We start from the raw sequence: 24,461 nt of genomic DNA, 5'->3' as shown, positions 1-24,461 counted from the left end.
AATTTTCAATAGCGTTCTTCCGTATGCCGAGATACACCCACACACCAAATTAGAAGTTGGTACTTCGCTTATTTTTCAAGATATTCATCTCACAAGGTTCAGACATACATGGCGGCGGCCATCTTGGATTTTGACGTGGCGACCCAATTTTAAACAGCGTTCTTCCTTATGCCTAGATACACCCTCACACCAGATTAGAAGTTGGTACTTTGCTTATTTTTCAAGATATTCAGCTCACAAGGTTCAGACATACATGGCATCAGACATACATGGTGGCGGCCATCTTGGATTTTGACGTGGGTTGCACCCACACACCAAATTCGAATGTGGTCCTTTGCTTACGCACGCACACACGCACGGACGGACGGAAGGATGGACGGACACACGGACGGAGGGGAAAACCATCGTCCCCCTTTCGCTCCGCTGTGCGACGGGGGACAATTATCCCCTGCAAAGACTGTCAATGGCTAAAAAAAAGTGCCTCCCTCTTCCATGATGAGTAACCAAGGTTGCAGTTGACTTGGCAAAAGTTAACGTAGGGGCAGGTTACATAGCCCAAAGATAAGGGCTGCAGGTGTGTGTGTGTGTGTGTGTGTGTGTGTGTGTGTGTGTGTGTGTGTGTGTGTGTGTGTGTGTGTGTGTGTGTGTGTGTGTGTGTGTGTCGATAGGGTGGCAGGAAAGCTGAGAGGTGTGTGCACTCACACAGGATCTGCATCGCCTGGGTTTCGATCTCGAACCAGCTATAAACTGTCACCCTGGTGTTTCATAGGATGGGTGATTAGTCAACGGGTGCACTACGCCCCCAGTACAACCAGATCGTCCACATACAATATCCTCCCCAGAATATCTTTCATGTTTACCTTCCTGTTTACCAACTCCATCACCATGATAAACAGGAGTGGGCTGAGTGAGCTTCCCTGACTCAAACAGATGTTCACATCGAACTCATCCGACATCCCTGGACAAACCAAAATTCTTTCCTTCGTTCCCTTGTGCATCCCTTCCACCAACCTAACTTCTGCCTCAGGCACATCCATCTCAGTATCACCATCTCTCTTGGGACAGTGCCGTAAGCCTTCTCCACATCGACAAATCCCAATTCACCTTGCACCTCCAACCTTTTCTCCACCATCTGTCTCAGCGTGAGCATCCCATCATTACCCTACCCTTTCTAAATCCCTGATGCTCTTCTCCGATCTCCTTCTCCACACTCTTCCTTATCCTCCCATCCAGAACCCTCTCCAGCACCTGCATGACATGACTAAGGATTGTAATGTCCCTGTACTTCCCCGGGTCTTGAACATCCCCCTTCTCCTTCCATATCAGCACAATTAACCCCGTCCTCCACTCTTCCGGAATTGACCCATCTCTCATAGATGCCTTCAACAACCTCTATGTCCACCTGACTCCGACATCTCCCGCTACAATTATCATCTCTGTACACACCTCATCATTGCCTGGCACCCTTCCCTTTTCATCCTTTTCAATGCCGTCCACACTTCCTCTTCCATGATCTCCACCAACTCTACGATCTCCCCTCCACATAACTTGGTAGCTCCAGCTTGCCGTTGCTTCCTTCCTGGTTCAACAGCTGTTTGAAATATCCTTTCCACACCTTCAATGCTGCACCCCTCTGTCACTAGTCTCCCGCCTCCATACTTAATCACCACCGCTCTCCCCCACCCCCCTCTTGCCTTCATTTCCTTGCTATGCTCATCCCTGTCACGAGCCAATTTACAGATCATCTTCCTCCCACGATCCTCTTCCAACTTCTTCTACACCTCCTCTTCCATATCATTCCTACCCTTATCCACAGCTCTCCTTGCTGCCTTCTTCTTCTGCCCATACAGGTGCAGCAACCTCGCATCTGGCTGCCTCCCTCTGTCATTGATCTTCTCTATCCTCTTCCAAACCTCCTTCTTTTCACTGACTGCCTTCGCTACTTTCTCTGTCCACCATACCTGGTTTCTATCCCTCGACAATGCACGCAACACTTCTGCAATTCCCCTAAATGCCTCTTCATACTTCTTCCACTCCTTTCTCCAAACCTTCCGCTTCTTCGCTAAGTAGCTCATACCTGGCGCTCACCCTCCCCTTGTACTCTTCTGCGATGTTTCTCCTACACTTCCCCCACCTAATAACCTTTCGACCCCTGCTCTTAACCTTCCTCCTTTTCTTCATCCTCACCACAAACACCTTCCATGATCTTGTGCTGAGTGGTACCATGCTCTCCCGCCACTGCCTTATAATCCTCAACCCTCCACAGCTGTCACCTCCTTACCACCACCAAATCCAGTTCTGTTCTGTGTTGTCCACTCCTATAGGTAATCTTGTGGCTTTCCCGCTTTTGAAAGAATGAACCAGCTTCAGACATTCCATTCCTCACCACCAGCTCCACCAGCTCTTGACCTTCTCCATTCCTCGTTCCCCAATCAAATTTACCAACACAGTCCTCTTCATCCACCTCCACTTCTCCGAAATGCGCGTTAAAGTCCCCCGTAATGCACAGCATCACCTCCATCTCAACCATTCCCATTATCCTTTCAAGTGCGTCCCTGAATTCCTGCTTCTCCATCCGAGACCTTCCATTTGTGGCCCATATGCCGACATAACACATATAATTTGCCTCTGTATCACCACCCATGCCACAGCTATCCATCCCTCCCACCTTTCCGCTCTGATCACCTGCTTGCTGATCTTTTCCGATACTATTATTCCAACACCATTACTCCTTCCATCCCTATCTGCGTGCAACAGCTTGTATCCTCCTACCAACCTCCTCGCCCTGTCCTTTTTCATCTGGTCTCCTGCGCGCGCACACACACACAAACACACACACGTCTTCCAACCTTTCCCTGCATCATCTCCAGCACTTCAACCCTACCCCCCCCCCCCCCCACCCGCCCAACCCTCCCCAATTGATCCCACATTCAAACTACCTCGCCGAACCTCACTTCTGAACCGCTGCATCTTGATTAGTTTGGGACACTCGGGTCATAAATCATCAGCGCTCCCCTGGCTGACCTGCCGCACATTACAAATCACTGGCAGCACCCTGGCCAAATTCCAAATCTTCTTCATTTCTGCCCAAAGCCAGAGGGCAGATGGGTGCCAGTGGGTGAAAACATCTACTGGAAATTATTGAAAACTAAGAATACAGTGGCTCACACCAATACCTAACTGTTGAGTGATAGAAAAGGTATTCTAATGGCTCAAGCGAGGTGGGAATGACGGACATGATGGGGTCAACTGGAAAAAACATGGAAGGGTTAAAGTATTGAAAGGTTTTTGGGGATGGGGGTCGGGTTGGGTTTGCATATTCTTGGTAACTCTGCTTTGCTGGGCTGACACAGCTAATTATAACGGCTTTGTCGTTTCGACAAAAAACATTGTTTCGACAAAGCATTGTGTGTTGTATAAAAGGGCTTTTTTTGGTCATTTAATATACATTTTCTTCGATGACAATTGTCGTGTTCTTTCCCCATTACACCTCGCAGATGGCCAAAGCTCCCACTCCTGTGCGCCCCTCCCGAACAAGCAAGGCTGACCTTGATATCCAGCGGCAACTCGAGGCTTTGGGTGTAGATTGAGGTCATGACCTCCCAGCGTGGCAGCCCTGGAGGTAGACCGTAGGAGAAATGAGGATGGACAAATTGCAAACTCCTCTGCTCTAACGTTTTCCTCTCTCTCTCTCCTTGCTGTTGTATTATATGAATTGCTTGTAATTTGAATTGATATTCCAACCTTTTTCTCTGAGTGCAGTGAGGGCAAAAATGGATGCCTTATTTATGAGATTATGTTGCAAAAGAAATATTGCTCTTAACAAGAGCACAACAAATTAATGTTGATACGGAATTCAGTTTGAAGCGGTCTTGAAGGGGGATGCGGAGAGAGGGAAAGGGGGGAAAGGGGGGCAAGGGCGAAGGCGTTGTTGCGCCCCAATGTTGGTAAGATGGTTCATTGGTAAGGTGATATGATAGCGATGCAAAGGGTGGGTTGAGGGAAGTAACACTGTTTTATGGTGTCATGTTCTTTGTTATGCCTAGGAACAGGAATGGTTTCATATACTGATTCGCTTTGTAAATAAATATGGGAACTTGGTGCGTTACTTAACAATAAAAACACATTAAAACATGGCTGCTTTGCCAAGAACATTCTGGCTTTCAGAAGATCACATTCTGCAAATGCCATGTTATTGATGTACAAGGTGTTTTGACAATGTGCACTTCCTTAAGTTGTATATTATTTGTATTACGTTTTCTTACGTTCATGTATATATATATATATATATATATATATGTGTATATGTATACTAGCACCCACCCCCTCCCTCTAGACTCCCATCCTGCTTCCCCTCCCTCGAGACTCCCATCCTGCTTCCCCTTCCTCCAGACTCGCATCCTGCTTCGCCTCCCTCTGGACTCCCATCCTGCTTTCCCTCCCTCTAGACTCCCATTCTGCTTCCCCTCCTTCCTCCCATTGCTCTCCCAACCTCAGGACACCTACCCACCCCCTCCCTCCAGACTCCCATCCTGCTTCCCCTCCTTCCTCCCATTGCTCTCCCAACCTCAGGACACCTACCCACCCCCTCCCCTCCCTCCAAACTCCCATCCTTTCCCCATGACAGCTGGTGGCTCGTGGGTTTATAAGTTACTAGGGCATGCCCGTACGTGGGCGCCCGTTCCTTGCCAAAAAAAAAAAATAACGCTACCCGTACGCTCTACCCCGCCCGTACGCCCGTACGCCCGTAAACAAAAAAAACAACGCTCTTCGCTTCCGCCCTTCGCTCTGACTGAATTGGGAGAAATAATGCGCATAAGAAATCGAGAAATTATTATTTTCTCCGGAAGAAATCGAATTACGAACCGTAATGGCGCACGCGCTCGGCTCGGCTCGCTCTCACATCGGCCACGCCTACGCAATAACGCGTTCTGTGATTGGCTGCCGGAAGTGCAGTCTTCACTGTCCGGAAGGTCGCAAATCGCAGTTACGATGAATCGCAAATTAGTTTTAATTAGTTTTAAAACATAGTTTAACGCCAACATAGTTTGCCAACGTGAAATAAATGAATACGCTCTCAAATGTGCCGTCCGAGGCAGAGTCTGTTCGGCACGTTCGGCACACGTGATAGCTCGCTGCTCTCTGATTGGTTGAATCGTTTTTTGGACATAGCTCGGTAAATACTTGTCCGATTAATATGAAACCTTGAAAAGGCACATCCTCGGGTCCCCAGCAATATACCTGGCAAGTTTAAAGTATATCGGACCCGTGGTTGTCGAGAAACAGCGGTCACAGACAAACAAACAAACACACACACAGACACACAGACACACAGACACACACACACACACACACAGAGATTACTGGAATTATAGATAGATGAATTGTGAAAAACAAATGACTGTTTTAAAAGTCCTACTAAGGTGTATAGTGGTAAAACAAATTTGATCCTCCAAAGTTTAGTCTCGATTAACCTTGGGAGTTCAGAGGAGAAGGCAGCCATTATCAAGCAGCTTTCAGAGCGCTCACCAAGTGGCATAAGCACTCCAACGATTGATTTATCAGGAACGGCTGATCATGTGTTTGTATGATATCGAGTTACAAGCGACACATCACTGTGTCCAGCAGACAGAAAGTCACTGCGATTTGGCACGGCTTTGTGTGGAGACTGGCGCTTGGGTTCCTGAAAGAAGGGCATGGCGCGGCTTCGCCAAAAGGTGGTACTGACGATGATTGGGGCGAGGAGGGAATGCGTGGTCTGTGGAATGGGGCGGCGCTTGTGACCCACAGACACGAACTCGGCTTTATATGTGATATTTGAGGTGTACCGGAAAGTAATGTCGTTTTTCAAGGAAGAAGACAGCTTAAAAAGCAACATTACTTCCCGGTACACCTTTTAAATACATTTATATATACATTTATTTAAAGCAAGTTCTGATTGCAGAAATGCCACTTGGCTGATGGTAAATGTACTTTGTGTGTAAGATATGAATGCTTAGGTCACTAATTATTGTATTTTGGCTAATTTGACTTTTCCGTGAACCGACAATTTCTTTTTCTTTATAAAAGAGGTTATTTGCCTAAATTCTGTCCAATGTTATATCGTGTTTAAGTCGAGGCCCATGGAAGAAATAGAACGTAAAAATAGAGCAGCAAGAACACTAGTAAATGGGAAAACACCGACAGCAGAATTGAGGGACGCTCGGAGGAAGATTGGGTCATGGGAAAGAATGAGAGATTTAGGGGAGGGAGATGAAGACAGGGTGACGTAGAGCGTAGAAGGCGAAACACAGAAATAAGGGGCTCACATAACAGAAAGGGAAATCTAGGGATAAGACAGCAATGGAACAAAAGGTGGATGGAGAGAGGAGAAAATTGCTTCCACAGAGTAATAAATGAGTGAAGATGGTGCGTAGATTGTGGGAGTATCATCAGACGGAGCTCCCATCTAGATTGGCCTTTGTTTTTTTTTTTGCCTTTTTAATGGAACTTGCCCTTCACAACGTCAAATAAGTGGGTTACTGGCAGAAAGTGGGCACCCTGGAGAAATCTGGAGGGGTGTAGGTGGGGAGGGTGACCGTAGGAAAAGAGCACAGGCTGCATGACCAGAAAAGAAGCAATAAAATAGAGGCGATGCTGGAGTACCAGGCCCAGATATTCAGCATATTCACGGGAGCTCACAATGGTTTTGAGGGCCTTGGTGTCCACAGCATCAAGACCTCAATCGGGAGGCAGGTGCACCAGATTATTTTGCCACATTTACAAGGCATTTCATAAGAACTGTGCCCTCGAAAGTGACGCAACTCGTGTCCATATTTTCCCTGAGCGAATATGGATGCTCGTTGCAACACTTCAATCAGTAGCAAATGCATGGGATTCAGTGTTCAATCCAGAATTTTGAAACTTCGCTCTTGGATGCTTCTTCATTCTGTGCAGGCATCATGTGCACAATAAAACAAACTTACTTCAACAAGGATTTTCATTCGATGTGCGTACTATTTCACTCCATGGAGAGACTCCAAGTTTACATTCAAACTTGGCTTTCTAACACATATCCTGTCGAGATGAACAAAGACATGTGAAGGGTGTGAGATAAACCGATGCACAATAGTAGCAAGTTTTAAAAAATGCAGCACTTGTACGTACAACGAGATGGTATTCAAAGAATACTAACCCTGCACAGTGAACTTATTGCGAGCCAACTCTTCTGTTTTTGAACATTTTTTTTTCTTTGATCCAATATGGCTGCCAGACCACGTGAGCGATGACATCATAAATTTATATTCTCTACTATAATTGTTGCATAGATCACGCTCAATACATTTCAAACTGATCAGATTAAGCGTTGTCCCTGTCGAATTATGACGTCATAATTATGGCACCAATGACATCATCGTTAACAACACCTATTCCCCATATGGAGTACTTGACAATGAGCCAAGTTTAAATTTTTTCCTTGGAGTGGTTTCAGACATAGAGGTGCGAAGCTTTTCCAAGATGGCGCCTGTACCACGTGACCTATTATGTCATAATAATCATTGAAATATTCTACAAAATATTTCACCGCTCCTGTGGTGAAAATTCCATGTCAATCGGACCAACGGTTGCCGAGAAAATGAATTTTTAAAATGCAGACACGTACGGCACACGGCACATGTACGCAACTGAATACTTAACCCCACTTTTCGCTTCGCGAGCGCAGGGTAATGAAATGATTTTAAAAAATGCAGCACTTGTACTTGAATGATTTAATATATTTATTTAAATGTACAGATTTTCCCATAAATAGTTTTAATTGCCAATACATTTTTGTTTATAGCCCTTTGATAACACTGGTATCGGAAGAAAGAGCAACTCAAAAACGTTTTTTGTGAGAATTTGAGTCAAAATCAAAGTCTGAGTTATTGCCCTGAACACACAAAGCGGAGATAAGCGCAATTGGTTCATTTGTCTATCTGTCTGTGGATCTGTTCACAAATGTCAGTTTATAATCGATCGTGATGAACAACTTTATTTCAATTGAATGTTATTTTTGAACATGGATTGGAAAACGAACCTGTAGTATATATATATATATATACACACATACATACATACATACATACATACACACACACACACACACACACACACACACACACACACACACACACACACACACACACACACACACACACACACACACACACACACGACCGGTCAAAAGTTTTAGAACACCTAAATTTTCCCAGTTTTTATTGAAATTTATGCAGTTTAATGTCCAGTGAATAACCTGAAATGGTACAAAGGTAAGCAGTAAACTGCTCGAGGTTAAAAAAAAAGTTTAGGTTAGCAAAAACGGGAAAATAATGTAAATTGCAGTTATATTGTAAAAAAAAGAAGGCCTTCTTCAGGGAACAAGTAATGGGTTAACAACTTACAGCTGTTCTGCAGCAATGTAAGTAAATTAAGCCTTGAAAGTTGATGCAAACAATTCCTCCAGGTGTCCCAACCTCTGCTGATTATTTGATTACAAACCCCCTGTCTGTATAAAAGCAGTATTGGAACAGACTGTTATTACACCCTCTGAAGCATTATTTGGACAATATTACACTGCAGGAAGTAGTATATTGGAAACTGGAGGAAACTCTGACAGGAAGAGGTCTGGCAGACCCAAAGCCACTACAGAATCAGAAGACAAGTTTCTGAGAGTCAACAGCTTGTGTGATAGGTGGCTCACAGGACAACAGCTTCAAGCACAGCTTAACACTTGTCGAAGTAAGCAAGTCTCAGTTTCAACTGTGAAGAGAAGACTTCGAGCTGCAGGTTTGACAGGTCGAGTGGCAGTAAGAAAGCCATTGCTAAGATGGCAAAATAAGAAAAAGAGGCTCGCCTGCGCCATGAAGCACCGCCAGTGGACTACTGAAGACTGGAAGAAGGTCTTATGGACCTATGAATCAAAATTTGAAATCTTTGGTTCATGGCGCAGGGTTTTTGTACGCCGTCGAGTAGGCGAAAGGATGGTTCCTCAGTGTGTGACACCAACTGTCAAACATGGAGGAGGAAGCATGATGGTCTGGGGCTCTTTTGCTGGATCCAGAGTCGACGACTTGCCAGAGTGACTGGCACCCTGAACCAAAAGGGCTACCACAGCATTTTGCAGCGCCATGCAATACCCTCTGGTATATGCCTAGTTGGTCAGGGGTTCATCCTACAGCAAGATAATGACCCTAAACACACCTCCAGGCTATGGCAAAACTACCTTCGAGGAAAAAAACAAGAGGGTCGGCTTCAAATCATGGAATGGCCAGCACAGTCTCCAGACTTAAACCCCACCGAGCTGGTTTGGGATGAACTGGACAGAAGGGTGAAAGCAAAGCAACCTACAAGTGCAACACATTTGTGGGAACTTCTGCAACAGTGTTGGGAAGAATCTCCCAAACAATATTTGATTTCCATTGCAGAAAGAATGCCACGAGTGTGTTCGGCGGTTATATCTGCAAAAGGTGGCTACTTTGCCGAGTCAAAATTTTAAATTAAATTTTGTTAAACAAAATGATTCTATGATTTCTTTTTTTAAATCTCCAATTGTTTATTTGTTCTATGCTTAATTTCAGAGTACATTGAGACATTAAACTGCGTAAATTTCAATAAAAACTGGAAAAATTGAGGTGTTCCAAAACTTTTGACCAGTAGTGTATATATATTGTTGCGGATTCAGGCGTCGGCGCTCCCCTTACCCAGGGGGGGTTAATCCCCTTGTCTTTTAAGCTGGCCGTCCCCCCGATCCTGGAAATTATAACGCTCCTTTCCGGTCGAGATTGGCCAGGGTGATTGGTCAATGGAGTCCCAAATAGCTGCGTGCCAATCCGACCGCAAAGCAGGGAGATAATTTCCGCTCGGGCCACGGATATGATGGAAATTGCCGAGCGGTTTAGCTATCTGAAGCCCGAGCCATTAACAAAGGAACTAAACCCGATCCTGGGCAGTTGGCCAAATCGTGCCACAGGTACTCAATTGAGAAAAGACGAAGACGATCGAATGGAGAGGAAACCAAAAGGTAAGGAAGAACAAATATGATTTATTAATTATGTACAATAACCCAAGAAAGAGGAGACGAAAGGGGAAGAATGTACAAGAAGACGAGCAAAAGGACACAGGGCAAGCTTATCTATACAGTCTTACTTAACCCTAGGACAAAACAGACAGACTTACACGGGAGGGTAGTGGTAGGAGGAGAAGGGTCCAGGCAGATGGTAGGCGTCGAGGTCCGGCTCCAGGTTCACTCGAGTCCGGCTCCGGGTGTTGACTCGTACCGCGGCAAAGAACGGCCGGCAGCTTCGCGTGGCGCACGACCGGACCTTTTAGATATAGCGGGGGACTGGGATGCTGCGTACGTAATATGTGTGCCTGCTGCCTGCCTGCCTGCCTCCCTGCCCCTCTCCCCCCCCCCCTCTCTCTCTCTCTCTCTCTCTCTCTCTCTGTCTCTGTCTCTGTCTCTCTCTGTCTCTCTCTGTCTCTCTCTGTCTCTCTCTCTCTCTCTCATGTTCATACAAGCCTTTCAAACGAGATCATTAATCACCAGGTGCGCTCCGCACATTCCGTACCAGTCGAGCTCTCCCCGCGCAGTCCTCTCGGCAGTCTTTTCACAATGGCCTCCCCTCGCGCAGTCCTTTCAATAATCGAGCTCCCTCGCGGTCCTTAATCAATGATGGCTCCCTGCGCAGTTCTTCAGAGGGCTTTTCGTGCGTGCTTATATGGGCAAGCCCAGCGAACCCTCTGGAAGCTCCAGCCACGCCCTTACCAGGCCATCCCACCTCAGCCCTGATAGGTTTGCGAGGGCTCACCGGCCCCACCCTCGATGGCTCGTGGACGAGGCCACACCTCTTCTCGTGGCTCTGCCCCATCGTTCCTCGAGCCGACCGCGTGTTCAATGGCATTTGGAGCGAGGCAGCGAACGCTGCTGGCAAGCGACGGCGCGTAATAGAATTGGGAGGAACAAGCCCCGACTGTAGGGGCGCATACTGGCGTAGCTTGGAGAGAGAGCGGCTGGCAAAGAGGCGAATGGGGCCTATCTTATTTAATTAATGCAATGCAGATTCAACTTTTGGGAACAGAGCCTTAACTAAACACAGACTAGGGAAATAACTGAAAGTTCCTATGGTGTCCTACGTGTTGCTTGTGGACTAACTATGGGTGCGACTTTTGACCTTTTAACAAATAGAATATTTACAAGAATTATTTACAAGTGAGGGTTCTAAAACCGCAACAATATATATATTAATACTTGGGCTAAGGCTTCTAATAGAGCTGACACACACACACACACACACACACACACACACACACACACACACACACACACACACACACACACACACACACACACACACAGACATACTGACGAGACAAACACAGCAGAGACACTGAGCTTGAGGGAAGTGCCGTCACTACCGTCACTTCCCGGGATACTCTGGGTACCAGTGACGTCATAACGATGGCGCCGCTTTTCTCACCGTACTCGTGGGGCATTTCCTCCTCCCCATGGATGCCAATTAATGGGGATTGTCTGTGCTCTTTCCTTTTCAAGCAAGGAAGCAGCACGTACCATTTTTAAAGTCTTTGGTATGATCTGAACCGGACCAAACCGGATGGGTGTTGTTTTTTAAAAGGAATTTTTAGGTGTAAATCTCCTTAATGGATGGCCTTTGGCTCCCTCATTGATATGGGATACGTTGAGATGGGTTGTCCCTCGTTGTTGTTGATAGTTTAGCACTACTTTGGCTCTGAATTCTTCCCGGTCATGTGTGCACAGAGGAAGAGAGAGAATTTTTTTAGTATGTCTGCCTGTCCGACCAATCAAACAAAGTTGAAAATCATTCCAAACAGGAAACTTAGTTTTTAAGGACGTCATAAAGGAAACAAACAGGCACAAAGAACTAAGGTGACGTGGTAGACAGGCTGGTGTAAAAGACGCTGCATCAACGGCGGTAACTTCCAATTCCTTTTTTTCTACGACGTTTACAATCCTTATTTTCATTCAATTGAATGGTATACTTGAACACTGCAGAACTCAAATCACCTTCTCGGCACTTTCAAAAACCTTTCTTTTAAGAGTACGTGAATAAAATGTTCCACCATTTTACATAATCATGACCAATCAAGTTTGTTTCTCACGGAACCTTCCTCCTCCCCTCGCCCTCCGGCTCCGCCCTGATGTCCTTTTTCTCAAAGCTGTTCGGAGTCAAGTGTTCTTTGAACTCTGGTATATCTTGGGTTTTGAGTCTGCAAACTTTGTTGCTTTGATATTAGTGAAAGTCTCCAATAAAATTAGTATCTGGGTGTTTTGTCCGAAGGCAGGTCTCGTACTACTGAAGCAGTTTTTTGGCAAAGGTTATAGAAACCTTGATGAATAACCCTGCCAGGGAAACACCGGGATGAGAGATTGTAGTTGGGTCGGGATTCAAACCAAGGCTGGTCAACTTCGAGGAGATCCTGACAGCCCCTCTATTAAAATAACATGAGCAAAACATGCACAACATCTTTAATGTTACATGATTACGAGCTCGTCACAGGTCTGTTCAACTTCCTTGAAATGACCGCTTGCACTTCCTGATTTTTTCACACGGTGGGATTTTTCATTTGTCAAACTAAAGAATGCAAATTAGGTTGATCATGTGTTGTAATGAGATCAAAGAGGCACAATAAAGATATGAGAGCAGCACAATAAACTGGCCACTGCAAACTGTTTGGATCCATCACAATTAAGGTAAACTCATGGCCCATCATGTATCATCCACGATGGCAACTGTGGCCAATTACTCCAACTAACTAACCACAACTGCCTTGCAACCGGATAAGTAAAGATATTGTGTATAAAATATTCCTTACCAGAGGGAATAGATTATCAGATATTCAATACACACTCTGATGCTTTGATGCTCTTTTGATAAATTTACTCGTACTCAATGTGTCGGGTTCCTCCACGTTTATTAAAGTGTAATTTTGAACAAATGTATTATATTATGATGGGTGTGAACTACTGGGAAAGAACGAAGCACCAACATATGGGATTAAGGTAGTTATATCTTAGTATTCTGTGTAGCTTTTAACTATATATCGTATTCATGTGGATGCCATGGCTTAAAGCTTAAACATTCCAACGATGTTTGTTTGAAATTTTATTTTTCTCACTGATCGACACATAATACCCCAGAATATCAAAGTGGATTTTTTAAAAGAGATTTAAAAAAAATAATTAAAAATGAAAAGGTGAAATGTCGAGTCAATACGTATTCAACCCACTTTGCTATGATACTCCAAATTGAGCTCAGGTGCATCCAATTCCCCTTGATCATGCTTGAGATGTCTCTACAACTTCATTGGAGTACATCTGTGGCTAAATCCATGGATTGGACATGATTTAGAAAGAAACACACCTTTCTATATAAGGTACCTCAGTTGCCAGAGCACGTCAGTGGAGAAATCTACCATGGAGTCCAAGGAACTGTCCGTATAACTCTGAGATAGAATTGTGAGGAGGCATAGATCTGGGGAAGGGTAAAAAACTATTTCTAGAATGTTAAAAGTTCCCAAGAACACAGTGAGCTCCATCATTAGGAAATATAAAGAATATGGAACTATCCAGACTCCTCCTAGAGCTGGCCGTCCAACCAAACTGAGCAACTGGGGAAGAAGGACCTTGGTCAGGGAGGTGACCAAGAACCCAATGACCACTCTGACAGAACTATAGAGTTCCTTGGCTGAGATTGGAGAACCTCCGAGAAGGAGGTTCTCCCATCTCAGCCCACTCTCTGCAGAACTTCACAAATCTAGGTGTATGGGAGAGTGGCCAGACAGAAGCAACATCTGAAGAAAAGGCACATGACAATACATCTGGAGTTTGCAAAAAGGCACAGGAAAGACAGAGCATGAGGCAAAAGATTCTGTGGTCTGACAAGATGAAAATTGAACTAACTCTTTGGCTTGAATGTAAAGTGCTATGTGGAAATCGAGCACATCTCATCAACCATCGAAAACCATCCCCAAAATGAAACATGGTGGTGGCAGCATCATGCTATGGGGTTGCTTTTCAGCGACAGAACTGGGAGACTTCTAGGTATAGAGGGAACAATGAATGGAGCCAAATACAGGCAAATCCTTGAGGAGAACCTGCTTCAGAGTTCCAACAGGACAATGTCTCCAAGCATACAGCCAAAGCAACACTGAATGGCTTCAGAGCAAGAACATGAAAGTCCTTGAGTGGCCCAGTCAAAGCCCAGACTTCAATCCCATGGAGAATCTGTGGAAAGACTTCAAGATTGCTGTTCACTGACGCTCCCAATCCAACTTGACAGCTTGAGCAAATCAGGAATCGCACTAACGGAATCATAAGGCAACCCCCACATCCTCCCCCCTCCCCTCCACTCCATTAGACCCCCTTAGATCCCAATTTTTATAATGCTCTGAACAAACTTTGGTGCATCAAGGGTGATGATGGGTGTGATCAAGTTTCATCAAAACTGTGTGTGTTGTGTCGGAGAAGAGAGCAAATACCTATTTTAGGGGGTCAACTAACCCGCGCACCCCCTTAAACCCTGATTTTTTAAAATGCCGTAAACAAACTTTGGTGCATCAAGGGTGATGAAGGTTGTGGTCAAATTTCATTAAAATTGTGGGTGTAGTTTTGGAGTTTCGAAAACTGCAAACATTTTAATATGATATTTCATTTACTCTGAAGATTTATATGGAAGAATAATATTTATATCTCTGGCACGCTCCGACGAGATCGATCGGCTATCTTACGAGAATGCAAACTGCCCTCGGGGCATGTGACAAACAAAGCCACAATCAGCCGCCGACCAATAATAGACATGAGGGCACTTCAATAAACTGATGAAATATTCCCATATGCTGGTCGAGTTTATCGTGATATACGAACTCGATACAGATGCAATGGACCAATACAGCAATTTTTGGCAAACAGGACGACTAATTGGTCGCTGACGACGAATTGGTTTGTCAGCAAAACTGATGACTGATTGGTTTGTCAGCAAAGACAGGTCCACTCTGCTAGTATTCTAGTAATACAGATAACTATTTGAGACCCAGCCGTGAGCTTGGCCTCACATGGGTCTGGCTTCAAATCAACAGGTAACTCTCGCCCGGTAAGTGTCGGTATGGCATCGTGTTTAAGCTACTTCCGAGGCTTGTTTCCCAGGTAGTGATCTCCTGTTGATCAAATACGAAAGCTGACAGCTTGAAGTGGTCTTTAAAAATGACACGATAATTTGAATGAACATACGTTTTGATGTTGAATTTGGTTGTTCCTAGGGTTTTCAACCACAAAGCACATAATGGTTGACCTTTTCGTGGGTCAGGGATGCAAAAAAAATGACATCCGAGTTCTGTGGGCAAATTTATCGATGATTGGAACAGTTAAAAGCTTGGCACCTTCGCATCTTGAATGCTGGGATAACTTGTGATGAAACGCAAACGTGCACATCAGTCAATGAGTTGTGCAACTTTCATGTCACACAAATCGATGGAAGTATCTCTTTTGCATAACGGAAGTGAAAGTCAGATTTTAAAACACGATTATCTGGCTTATTATTATTCTCCCCCCAAAAAAGATTTTTCTGCTAATGGGTCAGGAATATCTTCCTCTAAAACGTATCTCTTCAAATGATTTCACGATTGTGTCCCTTTAAGGTTCCGAGGGCGGGTTTGTCGCACACGGGAAGTTTTGGGTAAATGTATACATGCTTGTAATATCTGTGTATATTGCCTGTATCACCATTACCTGTGTTTCCACCATTTCTTACCTGTATAATAACTCCTTGTGTTGCTGCCATTTCTAGCCTGTATCGCAATTGCTTGTTTTCCCGCTATTTCCTGTTTGAATTATAATTGCTAGTTTCTCCTGCCATTTTTCACCGCACTTACTTTAATTGAACCTCTGATGTATAAATAATTGTATCATGACTCATCCTGTTCTGGTTTGGTCAACTTTAGCGCTCCTGTGGGTTAATTACCTCTGCCACCAAAGGTGGATGGAGGTTATGTTTTCACCCCTGTCTGTCTTGTTACTTGCCGGAAAAAATTCCGGCAAGTGTGTTGGTTGGTTTGTTTGTTTGTCTGTCCGTCTGTCTGTCTGTTTGTTTGTGCGCAGTACTACGTCTACATCGTTGCACATAGCATCGCCATACTTTACACACATATTTTCCTTGCCCTGGAATAGACTGTGCCCAATTTTTAACTCTCTAGGCCCAAGGCCTCCATTATGACGTCATAATTCGACAAGTACAAAACTTCATCCAATCAAGGTGCAATTTCTTGAGCGCCATGTCGGCATAAACTGGTGGAGAAAAAAAAAAAAATGTCATCGGTCACGTGGTTCGGCCGCCATCTTGGAAGAACCAAAAAACTTTGCACCTCCATATCTCTGAAAGTGCTGAATATAAAAAATTGAGACATGGCTCATTGTAAAGAACTCTCCATGGGGAATAAAATATGTTAATGATGATGTCATATGTGCCTCCATTATGATGTCATAATTCGACAAGTACAAAACTTCATCCGATCAAGATGAAATTTCTTGAGCATGATCTAGGAATAAATTTGTTTAGAAAACAAATAATGATGACGTCTCGGTCACATGCTTCGGCCGCCATATTTTTAATTCCGGCAAGTCCTCGGTTTCTGACCGATTTTTCATTTGTCGTCCATCTGTCTGTCTGTTTGTGTGCAGTACTACATCTACATCGTTGCAGATAGCATCGCCATACTTTACACACATATTTGCCTTGCCCTGGAATAGACTGTGCCCAATTTTAACTCTTTAGGCCCAAGGCCTCCATTATGACGTCATAATTCGACAAGTACAAAACTTCATCCAATCAAGATGCAATTTCTTGAGCGCTATGTCGGCATAAACTGGTGGAGAAAAAAAACAATGATGACGTCATTGGTCACGTGGTTCGCCGCCATCTTGGAAAAACCGAAAAACTTTGCACCTCCACAGCTCCGAAAGTGCCGAATAGAATAGTGCCGTGATGGCGGGGAGTGGTTGGCAAATCAAAAAAAAAAAAAGTACATTCCGGCAAGTCCTCGGTCTCGATTGACCGATTTCTAGTCTGTTTGTCTGTCTGTTTGTTTTTGTTTGTTTGTGAACAAAATATCTCAAAAAGTTGTGGATGGATTCAGATGAAATTCGGCAGAGATGTAGCATATGTGACAAGGACGAAATGATTAGATTTTGGTGAAGATCTGGATTAGGATCTGGCGAGTAGAATGTTTAAGTGATTCTTCACCATTGGGAGATAGGGCCAAAAACGATACATAGCAGGATATCTCAAAACCTTGCATTTGGACGAAACTTGGTGGACCAGTTGGCTGTCTGACAAGGACAAATAGATTCGATTTTAGTGAAGATCTGAATATGGATTCGGATATGAGAATTATTTAATTTTTTAAGTGATTCGTCACCATTGAGTGATATGGCCAACCAGGCGGAGGTATGCTCTCTACTGAGTGCCATTCTAGTTCGCCAAAGTGATCGATTGGTAGCTGATAAGCGATAGGGTGCAGTGCAGCGAATAACATTGGTTTGCTCAGCCAATTGACATCCGTTGCACGGCAGTCAGCACGGTTCCCCATCTCCTTCAATCATCTCACACGTATGATAAACCGACACAGGGGGTGTGGATCCGGCCAGAGATGAGTGTTGTTTAAGGTTATAAACGCGTCGTTCTATGGACATTTTGGTCTTCTGGGGGTTATCAGAGCTGACGACCTTTACAATATCTTCACGTGAAATATATTTGGAAAAACAGCTAATAAATATTAATTATCATTCCTTTGCTGAGGCCAGGATGATGGCTCATGTCTGAATATTTGGTTTTTCTACATACAGTTGGAATAGTGTGTGGAGTGGAATATTGTGCTTTTGGCAAAATAAATAAAATCATGACTCTGCAATGGTAACTTGGCGCTGTTGCTTTACAATCGGCTAGGTGTAATTCACCTGTGACCGAGCTAATTCTGCCAGCCATTCTAACTGCCACGGAAATATTCAGCGTTTGAAATGGAGAGCCAATGCCGATTAATCACAGTCTGCATGACACACCACTCTGCTCGCCAAGCGTTCTGCCTGTGGCATCCAAGGGCCGCCTTCATTCCTGGCTCAGTGAGTTCCTCCAAGCATGCAGTCTCCACGTAGCTCTCATTGGTATCCTTTACATCTCCTCCATTGGAGATGGAAGCATCCCGAGGCACGATTGTGAGCAGTTTTCCTAAATGTAAATGACCTTTCCGTTGCCTGAGAACCCCCTCCTTTTCTCTTTACGCATGATTCCACATAATGCCAAATGGTTTCCCATACCAACAGGCTGGCAAGCAGCTGCTTCCCTCTCTGCAGATTTTGAAAGGATCAGATGCTGGTCTGACATGTCATCCATATCATCCAATTCATGCTCGTCTCACATTCTCACTTTATTCCTTCTCTGAAAGAATGTCAAGTGAATCCACCTATCTACTTATTTGTTCTTTCATCGATTACTAGAAGAAGTTTGAACTTCTGAGCCTCAACGACAACCTCCATGCATGCAGTCAAAGTAAGCAGACGGATAACTTTCTGGATTGCAGCAAGCCGTATATGAAAAGACCATATTTGAAAGCTGGCCTAGAAGGAGTCTGTTGTTAGAAGTCCTTACACTTTGTAAATATGAACGTCTCACGGTCCTACAAGGTTTTTGTCCATAGCCCAATGGAACACTGCTCCCCCCTTTGAGCTGATGCACACACTTCATACCTCTTTTCAAGTTGCCATTAAATCTCCAAATGTCTCAACAGAATTGCCATCTCACAAACAGCATAAGTACAAAGGTCTGCTGCTCTCTTATCAAAGATAGCCGCGCAGTTTTCTTTTCCCCATCTTCTGGTCCAGCTCCCTCTGTTCTTAAAGCCCTCTATACTATACTATACTATACTATAATATACCTCTCCAGCCCCTCCAGTATGTAATACATTCTTCCCCACCTTGTTCCTCTTCCAAAATGTAGGCTCATTTTCACTTTTTTGTTCCCATTTTGTTTTTCTCCAGCTTGTGGAACAGCCTTCCCCCGAGTCAGTTTAATCTCACCCTTCCCTCTATTTGGGCTTCATTGCAACTGTTCACTGTCATCTCACATCATCTTCCATCCCAACCAATAATCGTTTTATTTAAAATTTTCCAAACCCACCCCCGCGTACATTATACATATATATATCCACTAGGGTGGTCCAAAAATTTGAAGATTGGAGTTTCATTTCTCCATAAGCCTGCCCCTATTCCTATTGAAGAAAGTAGTTTGTGGTGAAAATTTGAGCTTGATTGGACAATATTTAGAGGTTGCTCAAAATGTTGACAAATTTTAATGAATAAGATACAGAATTTTTAGCATCATACATCAATTCATAGATAATTATCTATTTTCAATTACTCAAATTATATTTACTAGGGCATGCCCGTACTATATATATATCTAAAATTATATCCCCCCCCCCCTCTATTTACATGAAATGGTTTGGTCCATTCGCAAAGCCAAAGCGAACGGCTTGCGAGTACGGTGACAATCCCCCCCCCTCTATTTACATGAAATGGTTTGGTCCATTCGCAAAGCCAAAGCGAACGGCTTGCGAGTACGGTGACAATCCCCCCCCTCTATTTACATGAAATGGTTTGGTCCAAAGCGAACGGCTTGCGGAGTTTGGTAAAGAAATCGCCATAGCTCGGTAACTACTTCTCCGATTAATATGAAACCTTGAAAAGGCACATCCTCGGGTCCCCAGCAATATACCTGGCAAGTTTCAAGTATATCGGACCCGTGGTTGTCGAGAAACAGCGGTCACAGACAAACACACATACACACATACACACACACATACACACAGAGATTACTGGAATTATAGATAGATTATATATTGTTGGCTTGCACTTGTCTTCAATGGTATGACCAAGAGATTGTGCAAAAGCACTGGCCACAAATATAGCACGCCGATCTGAGAGATTTACTCTGTCCAGAGTTGCCACTATTGCTGGAGTGATCACCTTGATGGGAGCCTTTTTCGCCTGTTTGGCAGAAGATGGACTTTGGAGTTTGAATTCATTGTCCCCTGAATCGGAGCTTTCAATCTCAGACTCATCATCATCATCAACCACAGCCGATGTTGATGGAACAGATTGCATTGCTGTTAGAGTCTCAGCAGCATGTTTCTTCTTTCTTTTATCTTCATTCTCAAGCCTGATACGCTTTCTGTTCTCCTTCACTGCCAGAGTGTTGTCCACAGATCCCATATGTGAACGTGAGGGATCCTCACGCTGCATGATAAGGAATGCTTTGTCTTCTTCATTCGTCATTTTCTCAAGCGCATCATTTGGTGAGATATCGAAGAGGGATTGAAGATCATCTTTGAACAACTGCTCCTTCACTCTATAGTTTTCGAATGTCTTGGTTCTATTTTTCTTTACCAGTTTGTAGGCATCATACAACTTCAAAAGTTGGCGCTCACAGGAATCTACTCTCTGCACTGGAATTCGTGCTTTCTCCCAGTATGCACACACAGCTTGTACACTAAGTTTGGCACTTTCACGAACTGCATGGTGTTCTTGTATGTGATGGTACACCATTTTCTGCAATGTGTGTCCTTTGGTTGGTACTCCCCCATATATTATTTCCTTTTCAGACTTGCCCAGCAACCAAACTGTGGAAGAGCTGCGAGTTTCTGCCATCTGAAAAAAACATGATAAATTAAAAATGTTATTTTTTGAGCAACCTCGAAATAAGTTCCAATTGACCTCATATTTGGTTCATATGATCTTTATAAACGTAGGAACAAGGGCAGCCTTGTGGAGCATGGATTTTTAATAGTATTAAATATTACATATATCTGTGGACCACCCTAATATCCATGACATCCATTTTTCCGTTCTCCACCCTGTAGGTTTGTCTTTGAAAAACTCAACGTTTCGGCCAGCAACCCAGCATGCACTGGGCCTCCACTAGCCTTCATCAAGAGAAGTTCCCTTGTTCACCTCCTCCAGATATACCTGGGGGGGGGAGGGGTGGGCCTATTCTATCAACCAATCACAAAGCTGTGTTGCGAGACCTCGTGATCATAGACCCGTGATCATAGACCCGTGATCGGCTTATGTTGCAAGTGTTTTGTGTGTGTTTCAGCGGTGTATTCTGTTTTGTTGTCCTTGTTGCCTGTGTCGGTTATGTCCCACTGTATCCTTGTCCTCCTCCCAGCATCGGTGTCTCCCTCGTGTATTTATGCATGAGAGGTCCATATGCCTGTGATAACGCCACAATCTCCTGTCAATGGTGCCCTCGTTTGGCCAGTGTGCCAGGCCTCCAGTGTTCGACTCCTGGCCCGGTTCGGGGATGTCGCCAGAACATTGACATTGTCCCATAGAGGAACATGGCCGCCCTTATTCCATGCTTGGTGATTGCAGATCTTTCCGGGTGATTACACTCGAAGGCCTTCTGGTGTTCATTAATGCGCTGGCCTACTGGCCTAGGGTTCTTCCAGTCTCGCCTATATATTCTCCACCACACACATGGAATGGTGCATACCACACCTGTGCAATCATTCTTTTGTCTTTGACCTTGGTCAGTGCACGTCTCAAGGTGTATATCGGTTGGTAGTTAACCCTCACCCCGACCGGTCTCAAAATCCTGCCGATCCTTTGGGCTACTCCTGGCACAAATGGTAGCACGCAGAAGCCCTTAAATGGTTCCTGTGGTGCGTCCTGGGTTCTTGGAGCTGCCAATACCATTTCCTTTTTTGGACAGAGGTGGTCTGGGTGGGTTTCCTATACACTGCGGTACTTAAGCTTCCATTTGGGTTCCTCCTCACCAAGACGTCCAGAAACGGAAGCGACCCATCCTGTTCTTCCTCACAGGTAAATTTGATGGAAGGAAACGTTCCACTGATGCCCTCCTGGATTGCATTAACAGCCGTGCTGGGGCAGATGACAAAAGTGTCATCGACATGTCGGTACCAGACATGTGGCTGTGTTGGGAGGGATGGGATGGTGCGTGTCTCCAGCTCTTCCATCACCATGTTGGCAACCACCGCAGACACCGGGGAGCCCATCGCAGTGCCGAACACCTGTTTGTGAAATGTGCTGTCAAAGACGAAATAGGTGGAAGAAAGACAAGTGCTGAGGAGGTCACAATGACATACATCATCAACATTCAACTTGTCGGTGGCCTGTTTCCAGCAATCATCCTCCATTATCCGCTGTCTAACCACATCAACCGCCAGGGTTGTGGGCACGTTTGTGAATAACGAAATTACATCAAAGGACACCATGGATTCGTGTGGATGGATCGTGGTGTGCGTTATTTTACCCACAAACTCGGAGCTGTTGCGCAATCCTCGGTCGGTTTTCCCCACGAGGTACTTTAGTATATCGGCCACGAACTTTGACAATGCATATGATGGTCCATTGATACCTGACATTATGACCTGTAATGGAACGTCTTCTTTGTGCAGTGTCTGCAAGGTGGGAGCCCAGACAACTCACACCCAAACTGAAAGAACGGCGAGTGGAGGCATGTGAAGAACTTCTGCGACATTATGAAACAGAAGGCGACGCTTTCTTACAGAGCGTCATGACTGGGGATAAAAGCTGGGTCCACTACTTTCAGCCAGAAACGAAGACGACAAGCAAAGAGTGGCGCCATTCAACTTCACCGAATACCAAAAAATTCCGCACACAGCATCCCCTGGAAAAATGATGCTGATGCTCTTCTGGGATAGCCGAGGCCCACCTGTAGAGCATTACATGTCCAGAGGGACAACAGTCAACAGTGCATCATACTGCAACCTCCTTTAAAATTATCTGAAACCAGCAATCAGATCAAAACGTCATGGACTACTCACTACCGGTGTTTTGCTGCAGCATGACAATGCTCGGCCCCATACTGCCCGCGCTACAGCTGCAACAATCGAAGACCTGCATTTTGAGTGTCTTCCTCATCCACCCTACTTGCCAGACCTCGCCCCTTCGGATTACCACATCTTTGGGCCACTTAAAGAGGCGTTTGGTGGAACCACTCAAAGAGGAGGCGCTCTCAATGGCGAAGCGGTCCAAGAGGCCGTGCACGAATGGCTACACAAGCAGCCAAAATATTTTTTTCTCGAGGAATCCAGGCCTTAGTAAAGCGCTGGAAAAAATGCATTGAACGCAATGGAGATTATGTTGAAAAATAACAGTTGTTACACATGTACATGGAATAAACAAGTTGTGAAAAATATTTTAAGGTTACTTATTGACTGCCCCGTACATACATACATACATACATACATACATACATACATACATACATACATACATACATACAGTCACGTGAAAAGGTAAGTACACCCCATGTAAAGTTTTGACTTTTTCAACATACAGCTATTTGATCTTCATTTCAACAATATTGATAGATAAAGGTGATATAATATAACAAATATCATGAAACATTTACATTTTGTAGTCCATTGTATAATTTAAATAAACATAAATGCAAATTTCCCATGTGGAAAAAATAAGTACACCCCTACATTTATCACTACTTCAAATACCTAAAATTAGAATCAGGTGCACTAGCTCAGGTGCAAATGACTAGAACATCGTTAGAGAGGATCTTGGAGGAACCTGTCTTATTTAAACCTCAGACATTTAGTTTGGTTTGCTCTTTGTTGTTGAAGTGTGCGGCATCACCATGCCTATATCAAAAGAGCTCTCTGATGCCTTCAGAAAGAAGGTTATAGATGCCTACGAGTCTGGGAAGGGATTTAAAAAGATCTCCAAACAATTTGAAATCAATCATTCGACTGTCCGGAAGATCAACTACAAGTGGCGAGGATTCCAAACAACTGCCAACTTGTTCAGGCCAGGCCGCCCCAGCAAGTTCAGCCCGAGAGCAGACCGCAAGATGCTGAAAGAAGTCTCTAAGAACCCCAGAATGTCATCACGGGACCTACAGGTAGCTCTTGCCACTGTTGATGTCAAAGTGCACGAGTCTACCATTAGAAAGAGGCTGCACAAATTTGATCTACATGGGAGGTGTGCCAGGAGAAAACCTTTGCTGTCCAGAAAGAACATCAGGGCAAGAGTAAAGTTTGCCAATGAAAATCTAGGCAAAGACCAGCACTTCTGGAACAATGTGCTCTGGACAGATGAGTCAAAGGTAGAGCTATTTGGCCACAGTACCAGAAGACATGTTTGGCAAAAACAAAAGACAGCATTTGACCACAAGAACCTGATACCAACTGTAAAGCATGGTGGTGGAAATATTATGGTTTGGGGGCAGCTTTGCTACATCAGGGCCTGGGCAGCTCACCATCTTATAATCCACTATTAATTCTTCATTGTACCAGAGGGTGCTTGAGGATAATGTGAGGCCATCTGTCGGAAAGGTGAAGCTCAACCGAAGGTGGACCTT

The 24,461-nt window shown here is 44.5% G+C and overlaps 1 protein-coding gene across 1 annotated transcript in view; it reads left to right on the top strand.

The window, feature by feature from the left end:
• Positions 1-4,136, top strand: part of CHMP2B (charged multivesicular body protein 2B) — a 28,009-nt gene extending 23,873 nt beyond the window's left edge. Inside the window, exon 6 of the mRNA XM_068131932.2 lies at positions 3,498-4,136. Coding sequence (XP_067988033.2) covers positions 3,498-3,590 — 93 coding nt within the window. The 3' untranslated portion in view covers positions 3,591-4,136. The remainder of the gene's footprint in view (positions 1-3,497) is intronic.
• Positions 4,137-24,461: the final 20,325 nt, after the last annotated feature.

Source organism: Myxine glutinosa, chromosome 12, assembly GCF_964187855.1.
Source record: "Myxine glutinosa chromosome 12, kmMyxGlut1.1, whole genome shotgun sequence".
NCBI classification, from domain to species: Eukaryota; Metazoa; Chordata; class Myxini; order Myxiniformes; family Myxinidae; genus Myxine; species Myxine glutinosa.
This window is presented reverse-complemented; position numbering and strand designations above follow the sequence as displayed.